Raw genomic sequence first — 25,434 nt, 5'->3', positions numbered from 1 at the left:
TCTGCTAGATATGAATCCAACCAGTGGAGAGATTCCCCCCACCAATTCCCATTGATTTCAACTCTGCTAGGGCTCCTTTGTGACACAACAGGTTTATTTGGTGGTGGCCTACTGAATACACCCAGTAATGTAATGGTCCCTCTATTGTTTCTTAGCTCTAACCAAATTGATTCTTTAGGACCTCCGCTCTCTCCAGCACAGGTATATTATCCTTAACCAATACCACCAGCACCCCCCGCTATCTTTCCTGAACAATGTATCCAGGTATATTTAGTACTGAGTCCTGCCCTTTTTAGAACCAGGTCTCCATTATTGCCAATGACATCATATTCCAACATGATTACCTGCACCAACCTTATTTGCCACACTCTGTGTGTTCACATACATGCACACTAACCCCAATTTAGGCCTTATTGCTTTCCCTCTTACTCTGACCCCACGTAATACCTTGCTATTTCCTACCCTATTGCTATCTGTCTCTCCCAATTCTTGGTGCATCTTGTTTTTCCTCTCTAATGTTACCTCCTGGGTCTCATCCCCTTGCCAAATTAGTTTAAACCCTTTCCCACAGCAGTAGCACATCACTCCGCTAGGCCTTTGGTCCCGGCTCTGTTCAGATGCAACCTGTCCGACCTGTACAGGCCCATCTCCCCCAGAACCGGTGTCCAAGTCCTCAGAATCTAAAGCCCTCCGTCCTGCAATATCACTCCAGCCACGCATTCATCTACTCTATCCTCCTATTTCTATACTTAATAGTGCGTGACACAGGCACAGTAATCCGGAGATCAGTACCTTTGAAGTTCTGCTTGCTAGTTTCTTTCCTAGCTCCCTAAAATCCAACTGCAGGATCTCATCCCTCTTTCTACCTAAGTTGTTGGTACTGACATGGACCACAACTGCTGGCTCTTCACATTAGCCCCCTCAGAGTTCTCTACAGTACCATCTATAAGATGCACTGCAGCAACGCACCAAGGTGCCTTAGACAGCACCTTCCAAACCTGCAACCTCTACCACCTAGAAAGACAAAGGCAGCAGATGCATGGGAACACCACCACCTGCGAGTTCCCCTCCTAGCCACACACGATCCTGACTTGGAACTATATCGCCGTTCCTTCACTGTCGTTGGGTCAAAATCCTGGAACTCCCTTCCCAATAGCACTGTGGGTGTACCTGCCCCACATGGACTGCAGCGGTTCAAGAAGGCAGCTCACCACCACCTTCTCAAGGGCAATAAATGCTGGCCTTGCCAGTGACGCCCACATCCTATGAATGAATAACAGAAAACCCCCCAGTCTATCCAATTTTCCCTCATAGCAAATATTCTCCAGTCCTGACAAAATCCTGCTAAATATCCTCTATACTCTCTCTAGTTCGATCACATCCTTTCTGCAATGTGGTGGCTATAACTTTATGCAGTACTTTAGCTGTGATCCAACTGATTTATACAGTTCTAGCATTACCTCACTGCTGTTATATTTATACCTCATCTAATAAAGTAAAGCATCTCGCATGATAGATATGATACCTTATCTATCTGTCCTGCTTCCTTCAGGGATCCAATGTCCCTCTGCTCCTCTACACTTCTCAGTATCCTTCCCTTCATTGTGTATTGCCTGTCTTGTTTTCCCTCCCCAAGTGCATTATCTTTCACTGCTTCAGATTGAATCTCATTTGCCACTTTACTGCCCACCTGACCAGCAAAGAAGGTTGGGATAGCAATGAAGAAAAATGGGAAGGGGTGAAATTGGTGGTAATAACAAAGGCAGGGGAAAGCAAGGAAATGGATGGCATTGAAAGGGGGAGGAAGTTTCTACAGAAATTGGGCTTTAAGATTGAGAGAGGAAGAGGAATGGCAGTTAACCCAGGTGTTTGGGCACAGGGGTTGCAATTCACGACGTGCCTGTACCTGTTCAGATCGAGGTGGACAAAATGCAGAATTCAATAACCCACCTCATCTGAATGATGTGCCTCCAGTACTTCAGAACACTGACTTCAAGCTCTGCAGACAGTAGCAAAGAGGCCTCTTAAAGGGTGGCTTCACAAAATGTTTGCAGCAAAGTAAATTCTTGCAAACTGAACACTAGGGCAGACAGAGGAATCTAGAGTGATGGATGTGGTGCTGGAGGCATTAGTGGTGTAGGTGGGCAGGCAGAGCGACATCATGGTCCCGCAGGGATGAGAGGATGCAGGAGATCCTCAAGGACCACCCTCAGAAGGATAAGCAGGTGGCCAGGTACGTCAACACCCGGAGCCCGAACCTGCGGAACTGGCAGCAGTGCCACAAGAAGTCTAATATAAACATACAAATTAGGAGCAGAAGTAGGCCCCTCTAGCCTGCTCCGCCATTCAATAAGATCATGGCTGACCTGCTTGTGTCTCGAATTTCACACTCCCATCTACCCCCGATAACCTTTGATTCCCTTTCCGAACAAGAATCTATCTACCCTCGCCTCCACCACCTTCTGAGGCAGAGAGTTCCAAAGTCGCACAACCCTCAGAGAAAAAATTTCTTCTCATCTCTGTCCTAAAAGGGCAACCCCTAATTTTAAAACAGTGCCCCTAGTTCTGGACACCCCCACAACAGGAAACGTCCTTTCCACATCCAGCTTGTCAATACCGTTCAGGATCTTATAAACTTCAATCAGGTCTCCCCCCACTCTTATAAACTCCAGTGAATACAAGCCCAGTCTGTCCAACCTTTCCTCATAAGACAACCCGCTCATTCCAGGTATCAATCTAGTAAACCTCCTATGAACCGCCTCCAATACATTTACATCCTTAATGACCTCATATGGGTAGTCAACGTTAGTGAATGCATATTCACATGAAATATCCACCTACCACATCACCAATCTCTCACGCTGCTCAATGCACCACACCCCATCACTCACCCAGCAGCACTCCCTGGCATTCAGGACTCATGCCTAACATCCAGATACTCCCGCTCACATATGGTAGCATTTTGTGCATTTATGGTATACCCACTTCCATAATTGCCACGAATGGAGATAATATATTCTACTGTAAAATGCTGTTAAATGCATCCAAGTGTCAAAAATGAAGATTTTTCTTGGCATGGATGCTCGCAGATACCCTTCAATGAACAGTATACCTACTTCTAAAATGGCCCCTTTTGGATAAGCTATGATTTTCTTCTTTTTCCTTCCCCTATTTCTCTTTTAAATTGCAAGATTTACGATAGGATTTTGTTAAGCAGGATTTGAACCCACAGAGGGAACACTGCAACCAACTCTGCCAATGCAACACACAAGTTATGATGATTGAACCAAGACTGAATATCTGAAGGACAGAAAATGGCCAAAACGGGATCACCCTGAACTAGAATGATTGACCACAAACCAAAGAATTTAGATACTCTACCACATGAACATGGCGATGTCATGCCATGGTACTCTCTCACAGGAATATGGCAATATCGTTCTCTTATTTATTGCCAACACTTAATCTTATGAAGGAGCATTCTGAATTTCTTTGGAGACTCAATATAGTGGTATACCAATAAGGGGAAGTGACTGCAAGGGATAGGGTTTCATTATGTGAAAGGAATGAAAAATCAGAATGGGAGACAACACAAACTGCTGTTATGTGCCGTTTAATACTTGATATGGACAAAATGGGCAAGATGGCTCCTGGGCTGTAAGCTCCCCAGGAAGCTCCCTTGCTGTTCAACTCGATCCATGGCCATCTGCTCCCATTCTTAGTGTTTTCTCCCCCAATCTACCCTCTTAAACTGTTTAAACTCCCCTGGCTCTTTAATCAGTTCATTTTAGCCCTAACTGCAAGCTAACAGCTAGTTTATGTTACCTGGGCCCACTGCCCTCCCCCAGCCATACCTGCTCTTTGTTTTCTCAATGAAATTGAACGTAATCCGGACGAAACTGCAAAGTACAGCTGGTGATACTTTGATCTCCGATCCTGCTGTCTTCACCGTCCAGAGTGTCCGCAGCCACGGCGTGCGGTAAGTCCATTGTAGAGAAGAAGGAGCAGCGGGACCCTAGGGAAGCCTTGCGAAAAGGTGGCCCGAACACGCAAAAAGCCACGAACGGCTCCTCGGCCGCAACTTCAAAGCGCCCGCGGGAGATGGCTCGGAGAGCATCTGCAGCGCACTGTCAGCAATGCTGGTACCGGCGCCCGAGGATGTCGCTCACCACCCGAAGGACGCGGATGAGCTTTCCAGGCGTCGATGGTGGGAACTGAGGAAATGGCTTATTACCTGCACCCCCTTTCCTCCCCCTTCCCCTTCCCAGCGCCACTCTCTCAGCTCAGCACCCCCCGCACCCCCCTCCCCCCTCACAACCCCTTCCCAGCCCCCCCCTCCCACCATCTTCCCCCTGCACCCCCCTACCCCCTTACAGCCCCCTTCCCAGCTCCCCCTCGCACCCCCTTCCCTCCACTCCTCCCCCTCGCATCCCCTCCTCCCACCGGCATCCTCCTACACCTGTGTAGGGGCCCTAACAACCCCACTGCCTTGTGGGCGTCTCGGGAGAGACCAAGGCGAAGGGCGGAACCCCGGAGGCGGTCATGTGTCACCTTTGGCATGTTGCCGGCAGTTCCTGCAGCCACACCGGTGCCAAACATCGTGCTCTGCACTCCTTTGGACCCCACCAGAAAGGCCGAGAGGGGGGTTTTGACGATTGGGCAACTCTCAACCTCCATACATTTGCCCAGGCATGCGCCATGGAGAGGTCACTCCATAGTTGCCTCAAAGCGACTGAAACAACACGGAAGGCAGCAGTTATGGGTTATAAGTCCAGCTCAATTGGCGTAGAGATTTGGCGCCACGGGTTGCCTTTGTCGGTGGGAGAGGTCATCGCACCTCACTGGACAGCTACCGCCCGCCTCAAACCGGGCAGCCCCCGGTCAATAAGGTTCTGTCCTGCCACAGTCCACCTGCTTCAATGGGTGCTTGGAGCTCAGGGTCATTGCCCGAAAAGTGGACTGCAACACCGCACCAAACAACATAAAAAAGGAAAGAAGGTACCAGCCCTTCGCTTTGCAAGATGGAACGTCAGAACTATGTGTCCTGGCCTGTCGGAAGAACTTACACAAATCAATGATTCTCGGAAGACCGCCATCATCAACAACAAGCTCAGTCGACTCAATGTAGACATTGCAGCACTTCAGGAGACACGCCTCCCCGCGAGTGGATCTCTGGCAGAGCAAGACTACACCTTCTTCTGGCAGGGCAGGGATCCTGAAGAACCAAGACAGCATGGAGTGGGCTTCGCCATCAGAAACTCCTTGCTCAGCATGATAGAGCCTCCCTCAAATGGCTCGAAATGCATACTGTCCATCCGACTGCTCACCACCTCTGGTCCAGTACACCGACTCAGCATCTATGCTCCAACACTCTGCTCCCCACCTAAAGCTAAAGACCAGTTCTACAAGGAACTCCATAAAATCATTAGCAGCATCCCCAACACCGAACACCTGTTCCTGCTGGGGGACTTTAATGCCAGGGTTGGGGCCGACCATGACTCATGGCCCTCCTGCCTTGGGCGCTATGGCGTTGGAAGGATGAATGAGAATGGGCAGAGAGTGCTTGAGTTGAGTACCTATCATAACCTCTGCATCACCAACTCGTTCTTTCACACTGAACTCTGTCACCAGGTTTCATGGAGGCACCCAAGATCGCGTCGTTGGCACCAGCTAGACCTCATCGTCACAAGGCGAGCCTCCTTAAACAGTGTTCAAAACACACGCAGCTTCCACAGTGCGGACTGCGACACCGACCACTCACTGGTGTGCAGCAAGGTTAGACTCAAACCAAAGAAGTTGCATCATTCCAAGCAGAAGGTCCACCCGCGCATCAACACGAGCAGAATTTCTCATCCACAGCTGTTACAAAAATTTCTAAATTCACTTGTAACAGCCCTTCAAAACACTCCCACAGGGGATGCTGAGACCAAGTGGGCCCACATCAGAGATGCCATCTATGAGTCAGCTTTGACCACCTACGGCAAACGTGCGAAGAGGAATGCAGACTGGTTTCAATCTCATATTGAAGAACTGGAACCTGTCATTGCCGCTAAGCGCATTGCACTGTTGAACTACAAGAAAGCCCCCAGTGAGTTAACATCCGTCGCACTTAAAGCAGCCAGAAGCACCGCACAAAGAACAGCCAGGTGCTGTGCAAATGACTACTGACAACACCTATGCAGTCATATTCAGCTGGCCTCAGACACCGGAAACATCAGAGGAATGTATGATGGCATTAAGAGAGCTTTTGGGCCAACCATCAAGACAATCGCCCCCCTCAAATCTAAATCAGGGGACATAATCACTGACCAACGCAAGCAAATGGACCGCTGGGTTGAGCACTACCTATAACTGTAGGGAGAATGTTGTCACTGAGACTGCCCTCAATGCAGCCCAGTCTCTGCCAGTCATGGATGAGCTCGACGTACAGCCAACAAAATCGGAACTCAATGATGCCATTGATTCTCTAGCCAGCGGAAAAGACCCTGGAAATAATCAAGAGTGCCAAGCCTGCTATACTCTCAGCACTACATGAACTGCTTTGCCTGTGCTGGGACGAGGGAGCAGTACCACAGGACATGCGCGATGCCAATATCATCACCCTCTATAAAAACAAAGGTGACCGCGGTGACTGCAACAACTACCGTGGAATCTCCCTGCTCAGCATAGTGGGGAAAGTCTTTCTTCGAGTCGCTTTAAACAGGCTCCAGAAGCTGGCCGAGCGCGTCTACCCTGAGGCACAGTGTGGCTTTCGTGCAGAGAAATCGACCATTGACAGGCTGTTCTCCCTTCGTCAGATACAGGATAAATGCCGCGAACAACAGATTCCCCTCTACATTGCTTTCATTGATCTCACCAAAGCCTTTGCCCTCGTCAGCAGACGTGGTCTCTTCAGACTACTAGAAAAGATTGGATATCCACCAAAGCTACTAAGTATCATCACCTCATTCCATGACAATATGAAAGGCACAATTCAACATGGCGGCACCTCATCAGACCCCCTTTCCTATCCTGAGTGGCGTGTTCTTGCACCCACACTTTTTGGGATTTTCTTCTCCCTGCTGCTCTCATGCGTTCAAGTCTTCAGAAGAAGGAATTTTCCTCCACACAAGATCAGGGGGCAGGTTGTTCAACCTTGCCCGACTAAGAACGAAGACCAAAGTACGGAAAGTCCTCATCAGGGAACTCGTTTTTGCTGACGATGCTGATTTAACATCTCACACTGAAGAGTGTCTGCAGAGTCTCATCGACAGGTTTGCGGCTGCCTGCAACGAATTTGGCCTAACCATCAGCTTCAAGAAAATGAACATCATGGGACAGGACGTCAGAAATGCTCCATCCATCAATATTGGCGACCACGCTCTGGAAGTGGTTCAAGAGTTCACCTACCTAGGCTCAACTATCACCAGTAACCTGTCTCTAGATGCAGAAATCAACAAGCGTGTGGAAAAGGCTTCCGCTGCTATGTCCAGACTGGCCAAGAGAGTGTGGGAAAATGGCGCACTGACACGGAACACAAAAGTCCGAGTGTATCAAGCCTGTGTCCTCAGTACCTTGCTCTATGGCAGCGAGGCCTGGACAACGCATGTCAGCCAAGAGCGACGTCTCAATTCATTCCATCTTCGCTGCCTCCGGAGAATACTTGGCATCATGTGGCAGGACCGTATCTCCAACACAGAAGTCCTCGAGGCGGCCAACATCCCCAGCTTATACACACTACTGAGTCAGCGGCGCTTGAGATGGCTTGGCCATGTGAGCCGCATGGAAGATGGCAGGATCCCCAAAGACATATTGTACAGCGAGCTCGCCACTGGTATCAGACCCACCGGCCATCCATGTCTCCACTTTAAAGACGTCTGCAAACGCGACATGAAGTCCTGTGACATGGATCACAAGTCGTGGGAGTCAGTTGCCAGCGTTCGCCAGAGCTGGCGGGCAGCCATAAAGGCGAGGCTAAAGTGTGGCGAGTCGAAGAGACTTAGCAGTTGGCAGGAAAAAAGACAGAAGCGCAAGGAGAGAGCCAACTGTGTAACAGCCGCAACAAACAAATTTTTCTGCAGCACCTGTGGAAGAGCCTGTCACTCTAGAATTGGCCTTTATAGCCTGAGAATAGTACTAGTGGGTAGAGAAGCTGCTCCACACACCACTGACCACCTCCAGGCGCTTACCCATTGTCTCTCGAGATAAGGAGGCCAAAGAAGAAGAATACTTGATATTACATATTTAAAAGAAAAGGCCATCAGGCCCAATAGCATACACCCATATTTCTGCCAGAATTATTCCGATGTACATAAACTTTGTCTTCCCCATAGATTAAGGGGGTAAAAGAATAGTCAATTCAGGAATTCTGTGTCAAAAATCCCTCTCTGTCCTGACGCAACTTCTTGGCTTTCTGCGGGGGTGGTGGAAGAAAGGTTGGGGAACAAATGAGAGGGAAGCGAGTGCAGGCCACTATATTGAGGAGCAGCATTGTTGATTCACACTGTTCAGCTATTTGCACTGTCATGGAAATGTGCTATATTGGAAGATGATTTTTTAATCTATCGGCTAGAATCCTGAATATTAAACTGGTGGAGACAGACCACTCACACCTTCCAAGCTTTAAATCTGCCTGCTGACCGTGAGCACCAAGGCATATTTCCTGCTGCAGTCTGTAGTGATCTGTGTTTGATTGTGTTAGTCTGTTCACTGATCGATGCTCACAGTGCTTAATTACTTAAGTCTGAAAATAGTACTAGTGGGTAGAGAAGTTTCCAGAAGGAATAGACAGAAACTGCCTCGAAGGAATTCAGCCACATTGCTGTCTCCCAGAGAACGACCAAATCAGCATCCACATCTTCAAACTGGAAGCCGAAGAACCACTGAATCAACGTCCACATCTTCAAACCGGAAGCCTTAGGACCACCAAAGTAAAGTTGCGCGACCACTGGATTCAGCCTGAAGCCAGCCGAGTCAACAAACTCCACAGACTGTATACCCCTTTTATTTCTCTGGACTCTAATTCAACCAATCTATCCTTCCTCACTCTTTACATGAGGAAAATCCTTTTTCATGCAAAGAGTGGTTAAGGTCTGGAATGCACTGCCTGTGAGTGTGGTGGAGGATTCAAAAGGGAATTAGGCTGTTATACGAAAAAGAAGAACATGCAGTGTTACGGGGAGAAGGCAGGATAATGGAACTGAGTGAATTGCTCTCTTGGAGAGCTGATGCGGACACAATGGGCCGAATGTCCTCCCTCTGCACTGTAACAATTCTGTGATGCTGTAATCTGTGTGTGTGTGTGTGTGTGCGTGTGTGTAAGAAAGTTGGAGCATATTTTATTATTTAACTTAGATGGGTTTAAGTACAATAAAGCTAGCCTCTGTCTTTGTTAAACTCAAGAAAACCTGTCTGACTGGCTCTTTTTATGATCACGACGTGTAAACAGTTAAACACTCACCGAATTGGTGAGTATATACATTTAAAAAATAAATAAACCTGTTGTGGTAAAAGAAGGAAAGGGAAAAGAGGGGAGCCCTTCGACCTGTACTCACCTAATCATAACGGCACGCTAACGTGACTTTGGGGTGTAACAACAGAACCTCCTTGTTACCTGCACCAAGTATATATGTCTTGCGCACATGCATTCCTTGAATCTCTACAATTGATGAAAAGCGCCTGGGCGCAAAAGATGAGCAGCTTTAGTTTTACAGTAAGGTGAAAATACAGAACCATATCAGTTTTATTTATTTCCAATGATGTGTGTAATAATGTATAAATAAGAAACGCACAACCCTACACTCTCTCACTTAACTGGGCGATCTTGTTTGACTTAAAGCTAATTTCTTAACTCCATTCTATGCTCTATCTTCCTCACAGCCCTTTATGATCTGACTGTCCCTCCCCCAATGTTTAAATGCCCGTCTTCACTGTCAACTTTTAGCCAAACTGATCACTCCCTGTCCCCAGGAACAAAGGTGCAACTTAGCAATGATCACTGCTGCGTTTAAAGGAATGAAACTGTGGAAAAAGCATGGAGTGTGAATGATCGTTGGAATGTCAAGCTATCTTGGTCTCCAGGATCCTGGTTTGAAATCTATTTTACATTTGTCAGCCCTGAAGTCTGTGACTTCAACCTCTTAAAAACCATATTTAGCTCAATAGTAGTTATAACATATATTAAACAAAGGTCTGAAATCCCTGAAACATAAACAGGTATTTTCACAGCATTTCCCTTTTTTAAACCAAATGTCCATTCTATGTGCAAATCAATATGCAAATCTTTCTCTGATTAACATTTTTAAAAGCATTTAGTTTTAAAAAAGTAACATTTGCAATTAATTATTTTCAACATTAAGTGCATAAATACTGTGATTGCTTTGTGAATGCACTGTACCACACTGCATGGCAGGCAATATCTTGATTTGCAATTTTCCACTTTCCTGATAGTAGACTTACCATTCAAGGGATTCTAGTTGGTTTCTGCACAGGCACTGAAGAGAAACTTTGGGGCATTGGTGAAATCACCCCAGCATTACTTATGCGTACCTCCTTGTGGCCTATTGAAAAGCAGCACAAACAGAGGACTGGAAGCACGTTGCCTTTTTTTTTGTTCATGGGATTCTGGCATGGCTGACTAGGACAGCATTTATTGCACATCCCTTTCCTAACTGCCATGTGTGGCTTGCTACATCATTTCAGAGGGCCGTTAAGAGTCAGCCACATTGCTGTGGGTCTGGATTAAATGTAGGCCAGACCAGGTAAGGACAGCAGATTTTCTTCCCTAAAGGACATTCGTGAACCAAATCAATGAACAAATCATAATACCAACCTTTCTCTGATAAACATTTTTAAAAGCATTTAGTTTAAAAAAAAGTAAAATTTGCAACTATTTATTTTCAACATTAAATGCACACATACTGTGATTGCTGTATGAATATTTTTATGACAATCGATGATAGTTTCATGGCACCATTACTGAGACTAACTTTTAATTCCAGATTTAAAAAAATAAATTAATTGAATTTAAATTCCACCAGCTGCCGTGGTGGGAGTTGAACCTACATCCAATGGGCATTACCCCAGGCCTCTGGATTACTAGTCCAGTGACCTTACCATTATGCCACCATCTCCCCAAACTGACTGCTCATCTGCCCTTTTGGTTAGGTATTGGTGTTCAACAAGCTAAAAGAGATAATTAAAAGTTTAAAAATCTAAGTTTTATCAATCAGAATAAGACCAAAGTACTGAGAAACAAAACAGCTGAAAGAATAAATGGAAAATTGTTGCCAAAAGCAATATGATGGAAATATGCCACTGTACACCTTAAAGAGTTAATAAATAAGTTAGAGTGCCTTTTTTCACTTACTTTGCCCAGTAGTTCTCCGAGTGTTACATCTTCATGATTGAGAACCCATTTTTTGTCCTGCGCCAAAGTTAAAAAAATCATTAACAATCCACATACCTTTCTTTCAAGCACATGTTTCATACCCAGTGTAGAAAGGCATATATTAGATGTCATATTATAAAGTTCAAATTTTATGACAAGCCTGTTGGATAGCATTTCAAAAAAGATTATAGTGATGTAATTTTAAATGTGGCATGATAAGTATGAAATATATTTCTATATTTTAGGCATTTTGCGGAACAATTTTTCTGTTGAAAATCAATTTGTAAAAATGCTACAAGTATGAATCTATATTATGCAAATCTAATTAGCAACAGTGAAACCTCAATAATACTGGAACCAGACTGCAAGCCATAAAAGGATACAGCGTAGGACTAAACCTGTCCTTTACTCATCTTTACCAGATTAATTTTTAATGTATGACAAGAACAGAGGCCCATTAGATATGATTTATACCCTGCTCTTGGTGCTAACCACACTGGAATGTTATTACTTCAGGTAAACAGATAACCCTCTCACCATAGTAATCATGATATCTCAGCTGGGACTACCACATGTATAAAAGCTCGCATGTATTGTATTTCCTGCAATTAACACATTTAAATGGTGAACGACTATCATTTGGGTTACAGAAATAGCTTGCAGTGTGCAACATCAATAATTATTAACACTTGAGTCACCTCTGTAACCTAATAAAATGAAAATGTGAAGCCAATATTGCATAGCCCTAAGCTGCAGTTTATTTTCAAATCAAACAATCTTTTAAGCCAGTTTCCACCAGTTATTCCCTGGCTCAAAATGCTGTTGTGCAAGTCCACACTCTATTACATGTTGATATTAGTCGTAGAAGACAACCAACTACTAGTAATAGTGGGCAACTGTTAAACTTCTCAATCTAAATTTGTAATCACTGATTAAACATATATATCAATACAATTAATTTCCTGTTTTATTTAAAAGAACATATTTATTCAAAAAAAGCAGTTATTTTCCATACCCAAATGTGCTCTTCATTAAAACTATTGCCATTCACTGCCTTGAGAATAGCTAAGCATTTTAATTTTAAATGAGCTGAGCTGAACCTAAAGTAGTTAGTAATTAAGATAGAAATTGACTGACTTCAGGAGTTTTAAAAGTTGCGCCCACTTCCAAGGTGGAATCTGGGAGTCTCAAAGAAAAGGAAAATGTCTAATCACTTTTTCTGGGTGGGTAAGAAGGCTGGAATAAATAATTCAAATTAGATTGGCTAGAAATAAAAGTTAATAAGAATACAAGAGTGAATAGGAAAATAAGAGAAGGTGCCAAAAACAGAAGTAGGGGTTTTCCCATTTTTATTTTGATATATTTTAGCAGGCTAGGATTTATGTTGCAGTAATATATCGATTCCTGCGAAAATAATAGTTTCACAGTGTGTGAGCTGAAACATTTTTTAAAAAGACCAGCCCGGGGAGTCTGTATTTCCTTGGAGATGCCAGAAATGTATAAAGTATACTTTATAATGCACATTTTAATTCATGATGTGGGAACTAATGGTACTTATTAATTTAATTTAAACATGAGATGGGAACCCCACCCTCCCACCCCCGAGAGAAGATAGTGATTTAATAGAGGAGAAATGGAAATTGGAGGGAATACTTTACTAGCAGTTTGCATCAATGTTTATAAAAGATAATACTGGGGAGAAAGTAAAACCTGAATTGGTTATAAAAAGGGGGGGGGGGGGGTTGGGGAGGTTGAGGGATTTTATAATAAAAATTACTTTATAAAGGTTAATCATGTTAAAGGAAGACAAAGTGTTCGGGTCTGATAGGATTGATGCAAGGATCCTAAGGGAAAAAGTAGAAGCGCTAGAAATTAGAAGATCAGGTTCCATTGAGAGTGGGTGTATGCTGGAGGACTAGTAGCCGATGTAATACTTATTATCAAAAAGGGAGACAGAGAAAATCCAGGTAATTGCAAGGCAGTTACTTTAACAACTGTCGCGTGGAAAATTTCAGAATATTTAATTGATTGAATTAATAAAGCTCTAGCAAAAGATAAATAACTATAAGCAGCCAACATAAATTTCAAAAAGGAAGATTGTGGTTGACAAACTTGATAAGTGTTCTTTGAAGAGGTGACAGATATGGTGGATAGGGAAAGTTTGGTACACGTGATTTATGTGAACTTTTACAAGGCAACACACAAGGGGCCATTGGAGAAGATTAACAGTTTGAAATGTGGAAGGGGGTTGCAAATTGTATTGCAATTGGTTCAAAGGGAAGAAACAAAATGTAGGAGTTAAGCACAGACTGGACAGAATTGGGCAGCAGTATCCCCCCATTAGAGACCTGCTCAGGTCGGGAAAAAGGAACCCGACCTGAACCCGACCGAACCACCGTGGACCCGTGCCCGACCCAGCCAGAGTCCCTCCGATTTTACCCTGAGCCTGAGTCCGACCCGACCCAACCCCGCCCCGATTCGACCCGACCGGAACCCGACCTGACCATCCCTTTATTTAGTGTTATGAGGCTATGGAAAGCCTAACCAGAATGAGAGATTGAAGCAGTGACCATGGCAATATTTAATAATAGATTAGCTAGGCAGGTCATTGAAAGGAGAATAAAGGACTTTGGGAACAGGGACTTCTAGTGCAGAGGATAAGCACCAACATTTGGGCTGAACTGCTGAGATAAATAGTGACTTTCCTTGTTTAAATTTCGATGTAATTCTATCTAGCAATACAATAAAGGTGGCTTGCGCTCGTTTAGTTACTTAATTTCCCTTCAAATCACACTTTAAAATACACTTCGTGCTTTTCCTCCACACTCAAGGGTGGCTGGAAGTCTGAATTTCAGTAGCCTAAAGCATTTATGCTCGAATTGTTAACTTTGAAGACAAAATTACAATCGCATTTCATGAGTTTCACAACTGTTTTGCCAACTCAGTAATATGCAGCTTCTCATATTATTAATTATTTTTCCCTCACAGAATATAAATTACATTCCAGAGCCAAATTTATTACATTACAGGAGTGAGATTGAATTTAACAAAAAGGTCACTGAAAGCATACATTCTAAGACACATTCAAAGACATGAAACAACACATCAGGTTTCTACAAAAAAAAATTTAAGCTGAGTAAAGAATATGCATCCAGTTTTGTAAATCACCGCTAATTTAAATTTTAAAATCATTGGTTTCTTCAATAAGTCTGTTGGTGGTCAATTATATTCTAAGCCTAGCAATTTTCTGTTCTATATTGCAGCACAGGGTTACTAGCAAATTATTGCATCTGATAAAGAGTTTAATGATCAAACTCATTGTTTGACCTTTGTACCTAATTCCCTCAGACAATAATGTAAGAAATATGTACAAGATTTAGAGACGTTCACAATACTGAGATATGCGCATTTAGAATACCAACTTGATATTAATGATAAATGCAACAAGTAGACAACATAGTCATAGAGTCATTTATGGCACAGAAGGAGCCCATTCGATGCATCAAGTCCATGCAGGTTCTCCTCGGAGCTATGCACTCCCTGGCTCAATCCCCGTAGCCCTGCAAGTCTATTTGTCTCTGGTGAAATTCAGATAAATGTACTTCATATGTATGGTTTCTGAATAAACATACACCATCACTGAGTGCAAAACTCTGCAGTCTTTGTTTTGCACCAAAATTTAGAATTCTGGCATGAATTATCAGGCACAGCACATCTTACTGTAGCTTCTCGGCTTTTGTGAGCAGTACTTTGAGTGCATCAGACTGACTGCTGAGAATGTTGACTCATACAATGAGACAGCTGGACCAATCCTTGCTGTCCATCCAGATTATGGTTGGACGTTGCTTGCCCTTTGCCATAACATGCCCTGTTGGATCTGCTATCATTGGCTGGACTTGCTGTCTTCTGCTGGCTTATCCCAATTGTTCAAGCTGACCCCAATGATAGCCCCCCTCTTAATATAATGTTGCTGGTATTTCCATGGTACTGTAATCCAGCATTTTCAACCATGTTACAGACCATTTTAACAAATAAATCTCTTTGCCTGTATACTCCTTAAAACATACCCATTCGTCCAAGCTAATCGTCACCTGTCCTAATATCTCCTTTGGTGGCTCGGTTCAAAATCTGTCTGATAATGCACCTGTTCAGTGCCTTGGGATGTCTTATTATGTTAAAGATGCTATATAAATGCAAATTTTGCTGTTGTTTCCACTGCAAAAAATGTTATTCCCATTTAAACTTCATAGAGAAGTTAATCACCCAACCAATATAACTACTACTGGAATTTTAAATTATCTTTTGCAAAATGAAATGAACTCAGGAAACTGCATCACTAGTTTAAAAAAAAACGATGCTCACAGCATATGATAATCCAATTAGAACAGTATTACATTTCAATGAAGTATGCTAAGGAAGAATCTACAGAGTGGGCATGATTTTTGCTAATATGGGGATGGGAACAGAGACGCGCAGGCACATAATTTTGCACTGCTGACTGGCGTACCGTTTTGCCAGTACCAATTTGCCAAGCCATTTTTCTGTAGGCCGGATCGGGTGCGCAAGCAGTTGGTAACTTGTTAAGATAATTACAAGGCCAATTAAGGGCAATGATCAGAGGACGACTGAAATTTTCCGATCGGCCTACGGGCTCCCCATGGTGTCAGGAGTGTGACAGCTGCCTGCAGGCAGCCTCCCAGCAGCAGACCGGAGGTAGGGGTTGGGAAGGGGGCAATGCTCCAGGCTGACTTTGAGGACCCTCCCGCCTACCTGGTCACAGCTATTGCTGCATGCAGCCCTGTGGTGTGGTGTGATGTGATGTGGTTCCCCCGCACCCACCACCGCCGCACCTCCACAATGGTGGTTCAGCAGCTGTGGCTATTTTCTATTTCACAAGTTTTAGAAGAGCTGAGAGGGCACCTTAAGACGCAGGGGCCCTCTCTCTCCCGTACTTGCAACAGCAGGCTGTATTAGCCCTCCAGCTTCGAGAGCTCAAGGACGGCAAACTTGCTCTCTGGCCATTAATTGGCCAATCCAGGCAAAATCGATGTTGGGTTGGTGCTCCCGAAAACATGCGGGGTTGGGACATGCATTTGGCCCAGACATTGGGTTCCAACCCAAAACACAAAATCCTGCCCGCAGTGTTTAGGGAAGATATCATAGAATTTTATCGAACATAACACTGCCATCCCATTTGACCCACTGTGACTGTGGCAGCTCTCTGAGTATGGAATTTTGTCCCATAAGAACAGAAGAAATAGGAACAGGAGTAGACCTTGTAAATCAAAGATCTGTCTAACTCATCCTCCCCTCTCTCTGGGGCAGAGAATTCCAAAGATTAACAAGTCTCAGAAAAGAAATTCCTCATCTCCATCTTAAATGGGAGACCCCTTATTTTGAAACTGTGCCCCTTAGTTCTAAATTCTCCCATGAGGGGAAACATCCTCTCAGCATCTACTCTGTCAAGCCCCCTCAGAATCTTATGTGTTTCAATAAGATCACCTCTCAATCTTCTAAACCCCAACTTGCTCAACCTTTCCTCATAAAACAACCCCTTCATCCCAGGAATCAACTAGTGAACCTTCTCTGTACTGCCTCCAATGCAAGTGTATCCCTCCTTAAGTAAGGAGACCAAAATTGTATGCAGTATTCAAGGTGTGGTCTCACCAATGCCCCATACAGTTGTAGCAAGACTTCCCTACTTTCATACTCCATCCCCCTTGTAATAAAGACCAACATGCCATTTGCCTTCCTAATTACTTGCTGCACCAGCATGCTAACTTTTTGTGATTTACATGCAAGGACACCCAGATCCCACTGTACCGCAACAGTCTCTCTCCATTTAAATAATATTTTGCTTTTCTATTGTTCTTACCAAAGTGGACATACTCACATTTTCCCACCTTATGTTCCATTTCCCAAATTTTTGCCCACTCAGTTAACCTATCTATATCCCTTTGCAGATGCTGTGTCTTCCTCACAACTTATACCTATCTTTGTACTGTAGGAAAATTTGAGATGCTTTTTGTGTCTTCAACTGTGAAAACAGATACAAAATACTTGATCAAGATCTCTGCCATGTCCTTGTTTCTCATTACTTCCCCAGTCAATCCTCTAAGGGACCAACACTTACTTTAGGTACTTTCTTCCTTTTTATATACTTGTGGAAGCTCTTAGAGTCTGTTTTTATATTTCTTGCTCTTTTGTGCTCATATTCTAATTTTTCCCTCTTTATTTTAAGTCATCCTCTGCTGGTTTCTAAAATCTTCCCAATCTTCCTAGCCGACCACTAATCTTTGCAGCATTGTATGCCTTTTCTTTCAACTTGATACAACCTTAACCTCCTTAGTTAGCCATGGATGGTGCATCCTTCTCGTAGAGTCTTCCTTTCTCCATGGTAGATATCTTTGTTGAGAGTTATGAAATATCTCCTTAAATCTCTACAATCTTACCTTTTAATCTATTTTCCCTGTCCACTTCAGCTAACTCTGTCTTCATACCCTTATAATTAGTTTTAGTTAAGTTTAGGACAGAATTGCTGAGCTGGAGACGGAGTTGCAGACATTACGGAGCATCAGGGAGGGGAAGAGTTACCTGAACATTTTGTTCCAGGAGGCAGTCACACCCCTTAGAGTAGGGAGGCCATTAGAGATGGCCAATGGTCAGGGACAGGAGGGTGTGACTGTGAGTGAGGCAGGTATGGGGAATCAGCATGTAGTGATGGAGGAGCCTCAGCCCCTGACCTTGTCCAACCGGTATGAGGTCCTTGATACCTGTGTGATGAAGAGAAGGACTGCAAGGTGGATGAGTGGACTGACCATGACACCATGGTGAAAGCAGCCATTCCAGTGGGGGGGGGGGGGCGGGGTGGAGTTCCAGTGGGGCGGGGGGGCGGGGTGGAGTGAAGAGAAATGTGGTAGTGATTGGAGACAATATAGTCAGGGAGATAGATACTGTTCTCTGTAGCTGCGACCGGGAGCTCCAACAGCTATGTTGCCGGCCCAGTGCCAGGGTTAAGGAACATCTTGATTTTAAAATTTTTGTCCTTGTTTTCAAATCCCTCTGTGGCCTTGCACCTCCCTATCTCTATAATCTCCTCCAGCCCCACAACTCTCAGAGATATCTGTGCTCCTCTAATTCTGGCCTCTTGAGCATCCCCACTTTTAATCTCTCCACCATCGGTGGTCATGCCTTCAATTGGCTAGGCCAAAAACCTCTCCACCTCACTTTCCTCCTTTAAGACACTCCTTATAACAGGAACAGGAGAAGCCTGGAGAAAATTCAGCCCCTAAGATGACAGTAATAAAGCTATTAACATCAAAAATAGTTTTGTTGTTGTCATATTAACCCCAAACTAAAATAAATGCAAATACATTTTAAAATTTAAAAAATATTTCGTGGTGCTCATCTTTTTCCCTCTCTTCCCAATTTTTTCATATTTAACTTGAATTTTACACTTTTTCTAATTTGCTATAATGCCAATTTTAACTTTTGCTTTATTTTTTCAATTTAATACCGACATTCTTTTTGCTCTGTATCTATTTCACCTCTCTCAAATATAATAATATAACCACTTCAATATTATTGATTTTGGTTAGCTAGTACAGCATCATGTTTCTGGATCCTTTACTACTTGCCCACAAAATTTTGCCAAAGTTTATATTAAATTGCTAACTTTTGTTAAGAATATGATTCATATTTCCAGCATATTGAAATATGTTGATTCAGAGTTTAAGGCCCCCACTATTATCTTGTGATGCTGCAAAACTTAAGAGTCAATTGTAACACATAAGCATATTTTAATGCATTATGTATATATATATATATATATATAAATAAATATAGCTGTTATATTGCAATTGATTCTTGATTTTTGCACCATCACAAAGTAACACTGAAGCTCAACCAAATGATGGAGACCATTACAAGCTAAACAAGAGTTTTTTGTCTTTATGTTCCAAAGTCAGATAGAAACAAAATTCAATAATTAGCCTGTGCAGTGACAGTTAAATGATAGATTACAGAAAAGTGGTTTATTTGCTTATCGTTTCAGGAACGTAAAAAATCCCAACCAAACTGAAGATATCAATGCTTGCAACACTTCAAAGAGCAAATCAGAATAGCCTGCCTTTAGGTATGTCTTCAGATTACATCACATGAAAAGATGATACCAAAGACCAGCAGATTACACTTAAATTGATACCAAATCAATGGGACAGGCTATAAAGTATTCAATAATCCAATTACTCATTAAAAGAATGTGAGAATACCTCATATTATTCCCTGCAGAATCCATTAGTTCAGTTCATCATTTTTCATCTCTCCCAATTAAAGATCCTTCAAATTTCTTTTAATAAAGCATTCAGAAAGAAAGGTGGATGTTATTACCAATGAGCTGACTCTTTTCATACATTTGAAAAACATGTCATGTAATTTCATTAAGAGGGCACCATTAAGGCTATGTAGCTGCTAGGCAATACGTTTGTGTTTATTTTGTAAATAAATACCGATTAATTCTTCTTGAAAAATGATGGCTGCTTTAGACACAACACAAAAGAGATCACTTTATGATAATATTCCTTTTAAAGTAATTATTTTATATTATTAATCACCTAGAAAATCCTATGAATGTGACAACAGTGCAAAGGCAAAGAACCTATGGTCGGCAGTTTAGTTTTCCAATGGTCATTTATCTTATGAACATAGGCTGTGTATAGATGATTTGACTTTCATCATCGTGCACATCCATCCTCAGCCTCCCTGATCTCTGGAGCCTTCAATATGGTTGGCCACACAATGTTCCTCCTACGTTGTTCATCTCTAATTAACTATTGTCACTTGATTCCATTGTTGCCTATCCATTGTAGCCAGAGCATCTCTCAGAATGGCCTCTCTTCCCACCTCAGCACCATCGTCTCAGGAATCCCTCAAAAACCCATACAAAAGCAAAATACCGTGGAAATCTAAAACAAAACAAAAAGTGCTGGAAATACTCATCAGGTCAGGAAGCATTTGTGGAGAGAAAAACTTTGAGTTCACATTTCAGGTCTGTGACCTTTCATCAGTTCTGATCCAGACATGAGTTCAAACCACACAGCAGCTGGGGAGTTTTAATTTAGTTGATTAAATAAATCTGGAATCAAAGAGCTAATATCAGTAATGGTGACCACAAAACTATGGATTGTCATGAAAATCCATCTAGTTCACCAATGTCCTTTAGGGAAGGAAATCTGCCATCCTTTGTTCGTTTCTAATAAGTTCTGTTAATGGATGTTAAATACCTAGTAGTTGCAGGTAATAGGGTGAACAGGTGTTGGGTGTTGATTCGTTACGTGTACTCAAAGGGCGGCACAGTGGTTAGCACCGCAGCCTCACAGCTCCAGCGACCCGGGTTCAGTTCTGGGAACTACCTGTGCGGAGTTTGCAAGTTCTCCCTGTGACCTCGTGGGTTTCTGCCAGGTGCTCTGGTTTCCTCCTACAGCCAAAGACTTGCAGGTTGATAGGTAAATTGGCCATTGTAAATTGCCCCTAGTGTAGGTAGGCGGTAGGAGAATGGTGGGATGTGGTAGGGAATATGGAATTAATGTAGGATTAGTATAAATGGGTGGTTGTTGGTCAGCACAGACTCGGTGGGCCGAAGGGCCTGTTTCAGTGCTGTATCTCTCGAAGACTCAATTGTATATATAAAGAACCAGCCAGCACTGGCTGGGTGTAGGTAGGAGTGGAGAAGTAAGCTCTGTGGCATCTCCTTCATAAACAGGCTTAGAAGTTTCTTTAACATCCTTATCTTGTCTGGCCTATATGTGACTCCGCACGCACAGCAATGTGATTGACTGTTAATTGTCCTCTAAAATGGCCTAGCAAGCCACTCAGTTGTATCTCAAAGGCAATTGGGGATGAGCATTAAATGCTGACCTTGTCAGCAATAACAAAATCCTGTGACTGAATGAATAATAAAGAAAAGCAACATCATCTGCAGATACAGGGTCACCTTCCAATGGTAGGTTAATGACTGCCAGCTCAACCTTTCTCTCACCTCTCTAGACCCCTTCACTGCCTAAGTGTTCTCTAATCTCCCTGGATGAGCTGCAACTATTTGCAGCTAAACATTTTCTACATTACAACAGTTACAATCGACATGTCAAAAGTATTAAATTGACTATAAAGTGCCCTGTGAAAGGCGCTAGATAAATGCAAGTCTTTTTTTTTTTAAAAATCAGAGAGATTAAAGCCATTGTCTGGTGCCCCCACCACATGACACCATCACCACTGACACCATCCCTCTTGTTGGCAACTGTCTTAGGCTGAACCAAACCGTTTGTAACCTTGGCATCTAATGTGATCCCATGCTGAGCTCCTGATCCCCTACCATCTACTTCTACCTCTAACATCACCCGTCTCCATGATGCCTACTTCAACACGTCTGGCCCTCAATCACATCTTTGTCACCACCAGATTTGATTTCTTCAATGCTTTCATGGCCAGCCTCCATCTATTAATCTCCATAAACTTGAGCCCATCTGCTGCCCATATCCTATGCCAAACAGAGTCATGTTTGCCCATCACACCCATGTTTGCTTACTTCTACTGGCTCCTGATCCCCAACATCTCAAACTTTTAATTCTCATTGTCATGTATTTCAATCCCCTAATAGCTTTGTTCCTTCCTGTAGCCTTTGCCCAGCCCAGAACCCACTCCCCAGCCCCATACTTTCTATTCTTCTTGTGTACCTCTCTATTCTCTGGCAACTGATGTCTGACCCTTTGGAACTCCCTCTCAAAACCCTTCCGCCTTTCCACTTCTCTCTCGGACTTTGGGCACTCCCTTAAAATCTAAATATTGAATCAACCTTCGGGTCACCTCTCAATGGCCCTTGTTAGGTTCAGCATGTGTTTGCTGCATGTCTCTGTGAAGCACCATACAATGTTATTCCATGTTAAAGATGCTATATAAATGCAAAGTTATTGAATGGAAACAATTTCAAATTCTCAGAAATATATGATCTTTGCCAAATCAAGTGAAAACGTTTTAAAAAGGCTTGCATTTATATAGTATCTTTCATCACCTCAGCATGCCCCAAAGTGCTTTACAACCAATGAAGTAATTTTGAAGTGTCATCAATGTTGTAATCCTGGAAACAAGCTCAAACCAAGTGAACATGGCGTGATTGTCATTCCAAAGTGCACAGCTATAAAGGTAAACTATTTAAATTAGCATTTTTATATGATATAAACAATTGTACCATTTAAATCTCAGAAACAAAGTGCTAATTTTATGGCTTTAATTCTGTACTTTTACTCTGTACATCAGTAAGACTTCGATGTTCGCGCCAATGACACCCAACTCAACCTCTCCATCACTGCTGTCACATCTGTCTATCTGACATCATCTTGAATGGGTTAAATCTTTCTTCAGTTTAGCATTGGCGAGATTGAAGTTATCCTGCTTAGTCCCTGATCATGTGTTGTTGATTCCATTCTTTCCAGCTGCTCACTCAAGCCAAATGGGACACTGTGACTTGTATGACATTAGCAGAACTATGAACACTATATATGGCCCATCACCAAAATCATCTATTTCCAAGAAAAAACATAACACATGTACATTGTTTCCACACCTGAACTACAACTAAAATCTTCATCCAAGAATTCACTCAAGATTTGACCTATGCAATATTCTTTAATCTGCCTCCAGCACTGCAGTCACAACAAGTCCAACTCATCTGAAATCTGCCTCCAATGTCCAATCCTGTGCTAGGTCTTGTGCATCAGCACGCCATTGATACAAGTTTACAGCAAAATTTACACCATTCAGTCCATCATGTCTGTGCTGGTTCTTTTCTGGAGCAATCAGAAACGAATCCATATTGTCAATTATTTTGTGTGTTGACTGAATTATGATACAGCTTTTGTGCTAATATTGAACATGTCCCTTACTTCAAAATTGTATTACCATTGTTTTTCATTATTGTCATATCTGTTGATGTTCTACAACATATTTTGTTTTTATTCAGAATGAGTTACCTATTTCTTGCACTGTTTTTACATTCTTCTTTTTTGTACACATTAGCTTCATTACAATTTTTGAGTTTTACACATACTGATAAATTTGGGTATTTCAAGGTATATTGGTACAAAATATTCAGTATTTTTACTTCAGTATTGATCCCAAGATGGAAAAAATACATTTTCATCCCGTTATCTAGATTGCTGCAACTTTCACTGGTGTGTTGGGGTACAATTCTGGCAATTTTATTCATTTTTAACTGGAAATTGGCTTACAATAACTCAAGTCTACATTTATTTAAATATCATCTGAGGCTGTCTAATGGTGCTTCGGTAATTTATTTCTGCAATTATTTGTGAAAGTTGAATATAGATTATTTTTACTGTGAGATTAATATTAGAATGTGAAAAGATGAAGAAAATACCCTAAGAAACACTCAACAAATGATGTTTTAAATTTTGGTGCACTGTACATTCTCTGGATTTTATATTAACGATGCTCCTGCTTGGTTAGGTTGACTATGTGATAAAAGGTCACTGGCGTGTCCATAATCATGATTTAGCTGCATAAAAGTATTTGGATTAATAGTCTCACTTCATAAATTATGGATCACTGAAAATATTTCATATGCTGCTAAATCACTTCATTAACATAGATCAAGACATTGTACAGCCCGGGGTAAGGGAATAGCATTCATGCCTCTTGCTCTCACTTTGTTTTAGCAGGTTAAGGTGAGGCAAGACTGGCACACAAATGTTGCAATGAATATTTAGGACACCAGGACATGGTATTGATTGGATGTTGTAGATAGTTTATGGGACAGAGGACAGTGATATGGGTATATTGGATCCATAGCAGCAGAATATATATTGAGGACACCGTAAGTCTAGGCACTTGATAGAGCTGGCAATGAATAGTCCAGAATAGCTGCACCGCAAAGTTTGACACATTCAAATGTGCATATACACAGAAATTGTTATACTTAATTGATGTGTTATACTCTTTCATCAATTTCAATTATATGATTTATGGTACTAGCATTTGTTTTCTTTTATATTTGATCAGAATGCCTGGGAATATTATTTGCTTTAAATAAATGTTGATGAAACAGATTGCTAAAAAATCAGAAGCAAAATACACACATGCTGGAAATCTGAAATAAAAACAGAAAATGTTGGAAATACTCAACAGGTCTAGAAGCAGCTGTGGAAGGAGAAAAGCAGAGTTAACATTTCAGGTCAATTACCCTTCATCAGAACTAGGAAAAGTTAGAAATGTAAGAGGTTTTAAGTAGGTCAAATGGGGGAGGGTGGATAGGGCAAAAGATGGGAAACATGAAATTACAAAAGAATTGGTGGGGCAGAGCCAAAGGGAGTAATAATGGGACAAGTAAAGAGACAAAAGCTGTGTCCAGAGGAGCTGTGAATGGCAGAATAATGATCAGCGCTGTCTGAAAGCAAAACAGGAGAAAACAAGATTAAGACTGAAACATGCAAAAAGGAAACAAAAAGGATGCAGAGATTACAGCCTGAAATTGTTGAACTCAATGTTGAGTCCAGAAGGCTGTAAAGTGCCTAATTGAAAGATGTGGTGCTGTTCCTTGAGCTTGCGTTGAGCTTCATTGGAATACTGTAATAGGCTGAGGGCAGAGATGTCCGCATGACAGCATGATGGAGAATTAAAACAGCAGGCCACCGAAAGCTCGGGGTCATGCTTGTGGACTGACTGGAAGTGTTCCGCAAAATGGTCACCCAATCTGCGTTTGGTCTCCCTAGTGTAGAGCAGACAGCATTGAGCAGCAAATACAGTACAGTAAATTGAGAGACACACACTTAAATCGCTGTTTTACCTGAAAGGAGTGTTTGGGGCCCTGGACAGTGAAAAATCAAATTCTGATTAAGAATATGAATGAAGGTATCAAAGCAATTTAACAGTATGACTAGTTGCTGGTGTACTCAAGTGTGCAAATGTTTTGTTCAAATATTAGTCAGTAAACATGAATTGAAGTAAATGCCTGCTGGCACATCATGGTACACACTGACTTGACGGAGCAGTTTTTT

General features: G+C 42.5%; 1 protein-coding gene across 3 annotated transcripts in view; it reads right to left on the bottom strand.

Annotated features, from left to right (window-relative positions):
- Window positions 1–25,434, bottom strand: part of fer (fer (fps/fes related) tyrosine kinase) — a 409,042-nt gene that overhangs the window by 136,189 nt on the left and 247,419 nt on the right. For all 3 annotated transcript variants that reach the window (XM_068029798.1, XM_068029800.1, XM_068029799.1), the window contains exon 13: window positions 11,348–11,404. In XM_068029798.1, coding sequence (XP_067885899.1) covers window positions 11,348–11,404 — 57 coding nt within the window. The remainder of the gene's footprint in view (window positions 1–11,347; window positions 11,405–25,434) is intronic.

The sequence above is a fragment of the Heterodontus francisci genome, chromosome 4 (genome assembly GCF_036365525.1).
Source record: "Heterodontus francisci isolate sHetFra1 chromosome 4, sHetFra1.hap1, whole genome shotgun sequence".
NCBI classification, from domain to species: Eukaryota; Metazoa; Chordata; class Chondrichthyes; order Heterodontiformes; family Heterodontidae; genus Heterodontus; species Heterodontus francisci.
The sequence above is the reverse complement of the archived record's forward strand: the minus strand, read 5'-3'. Positions and strand labels throughout refer to the sequence as shown.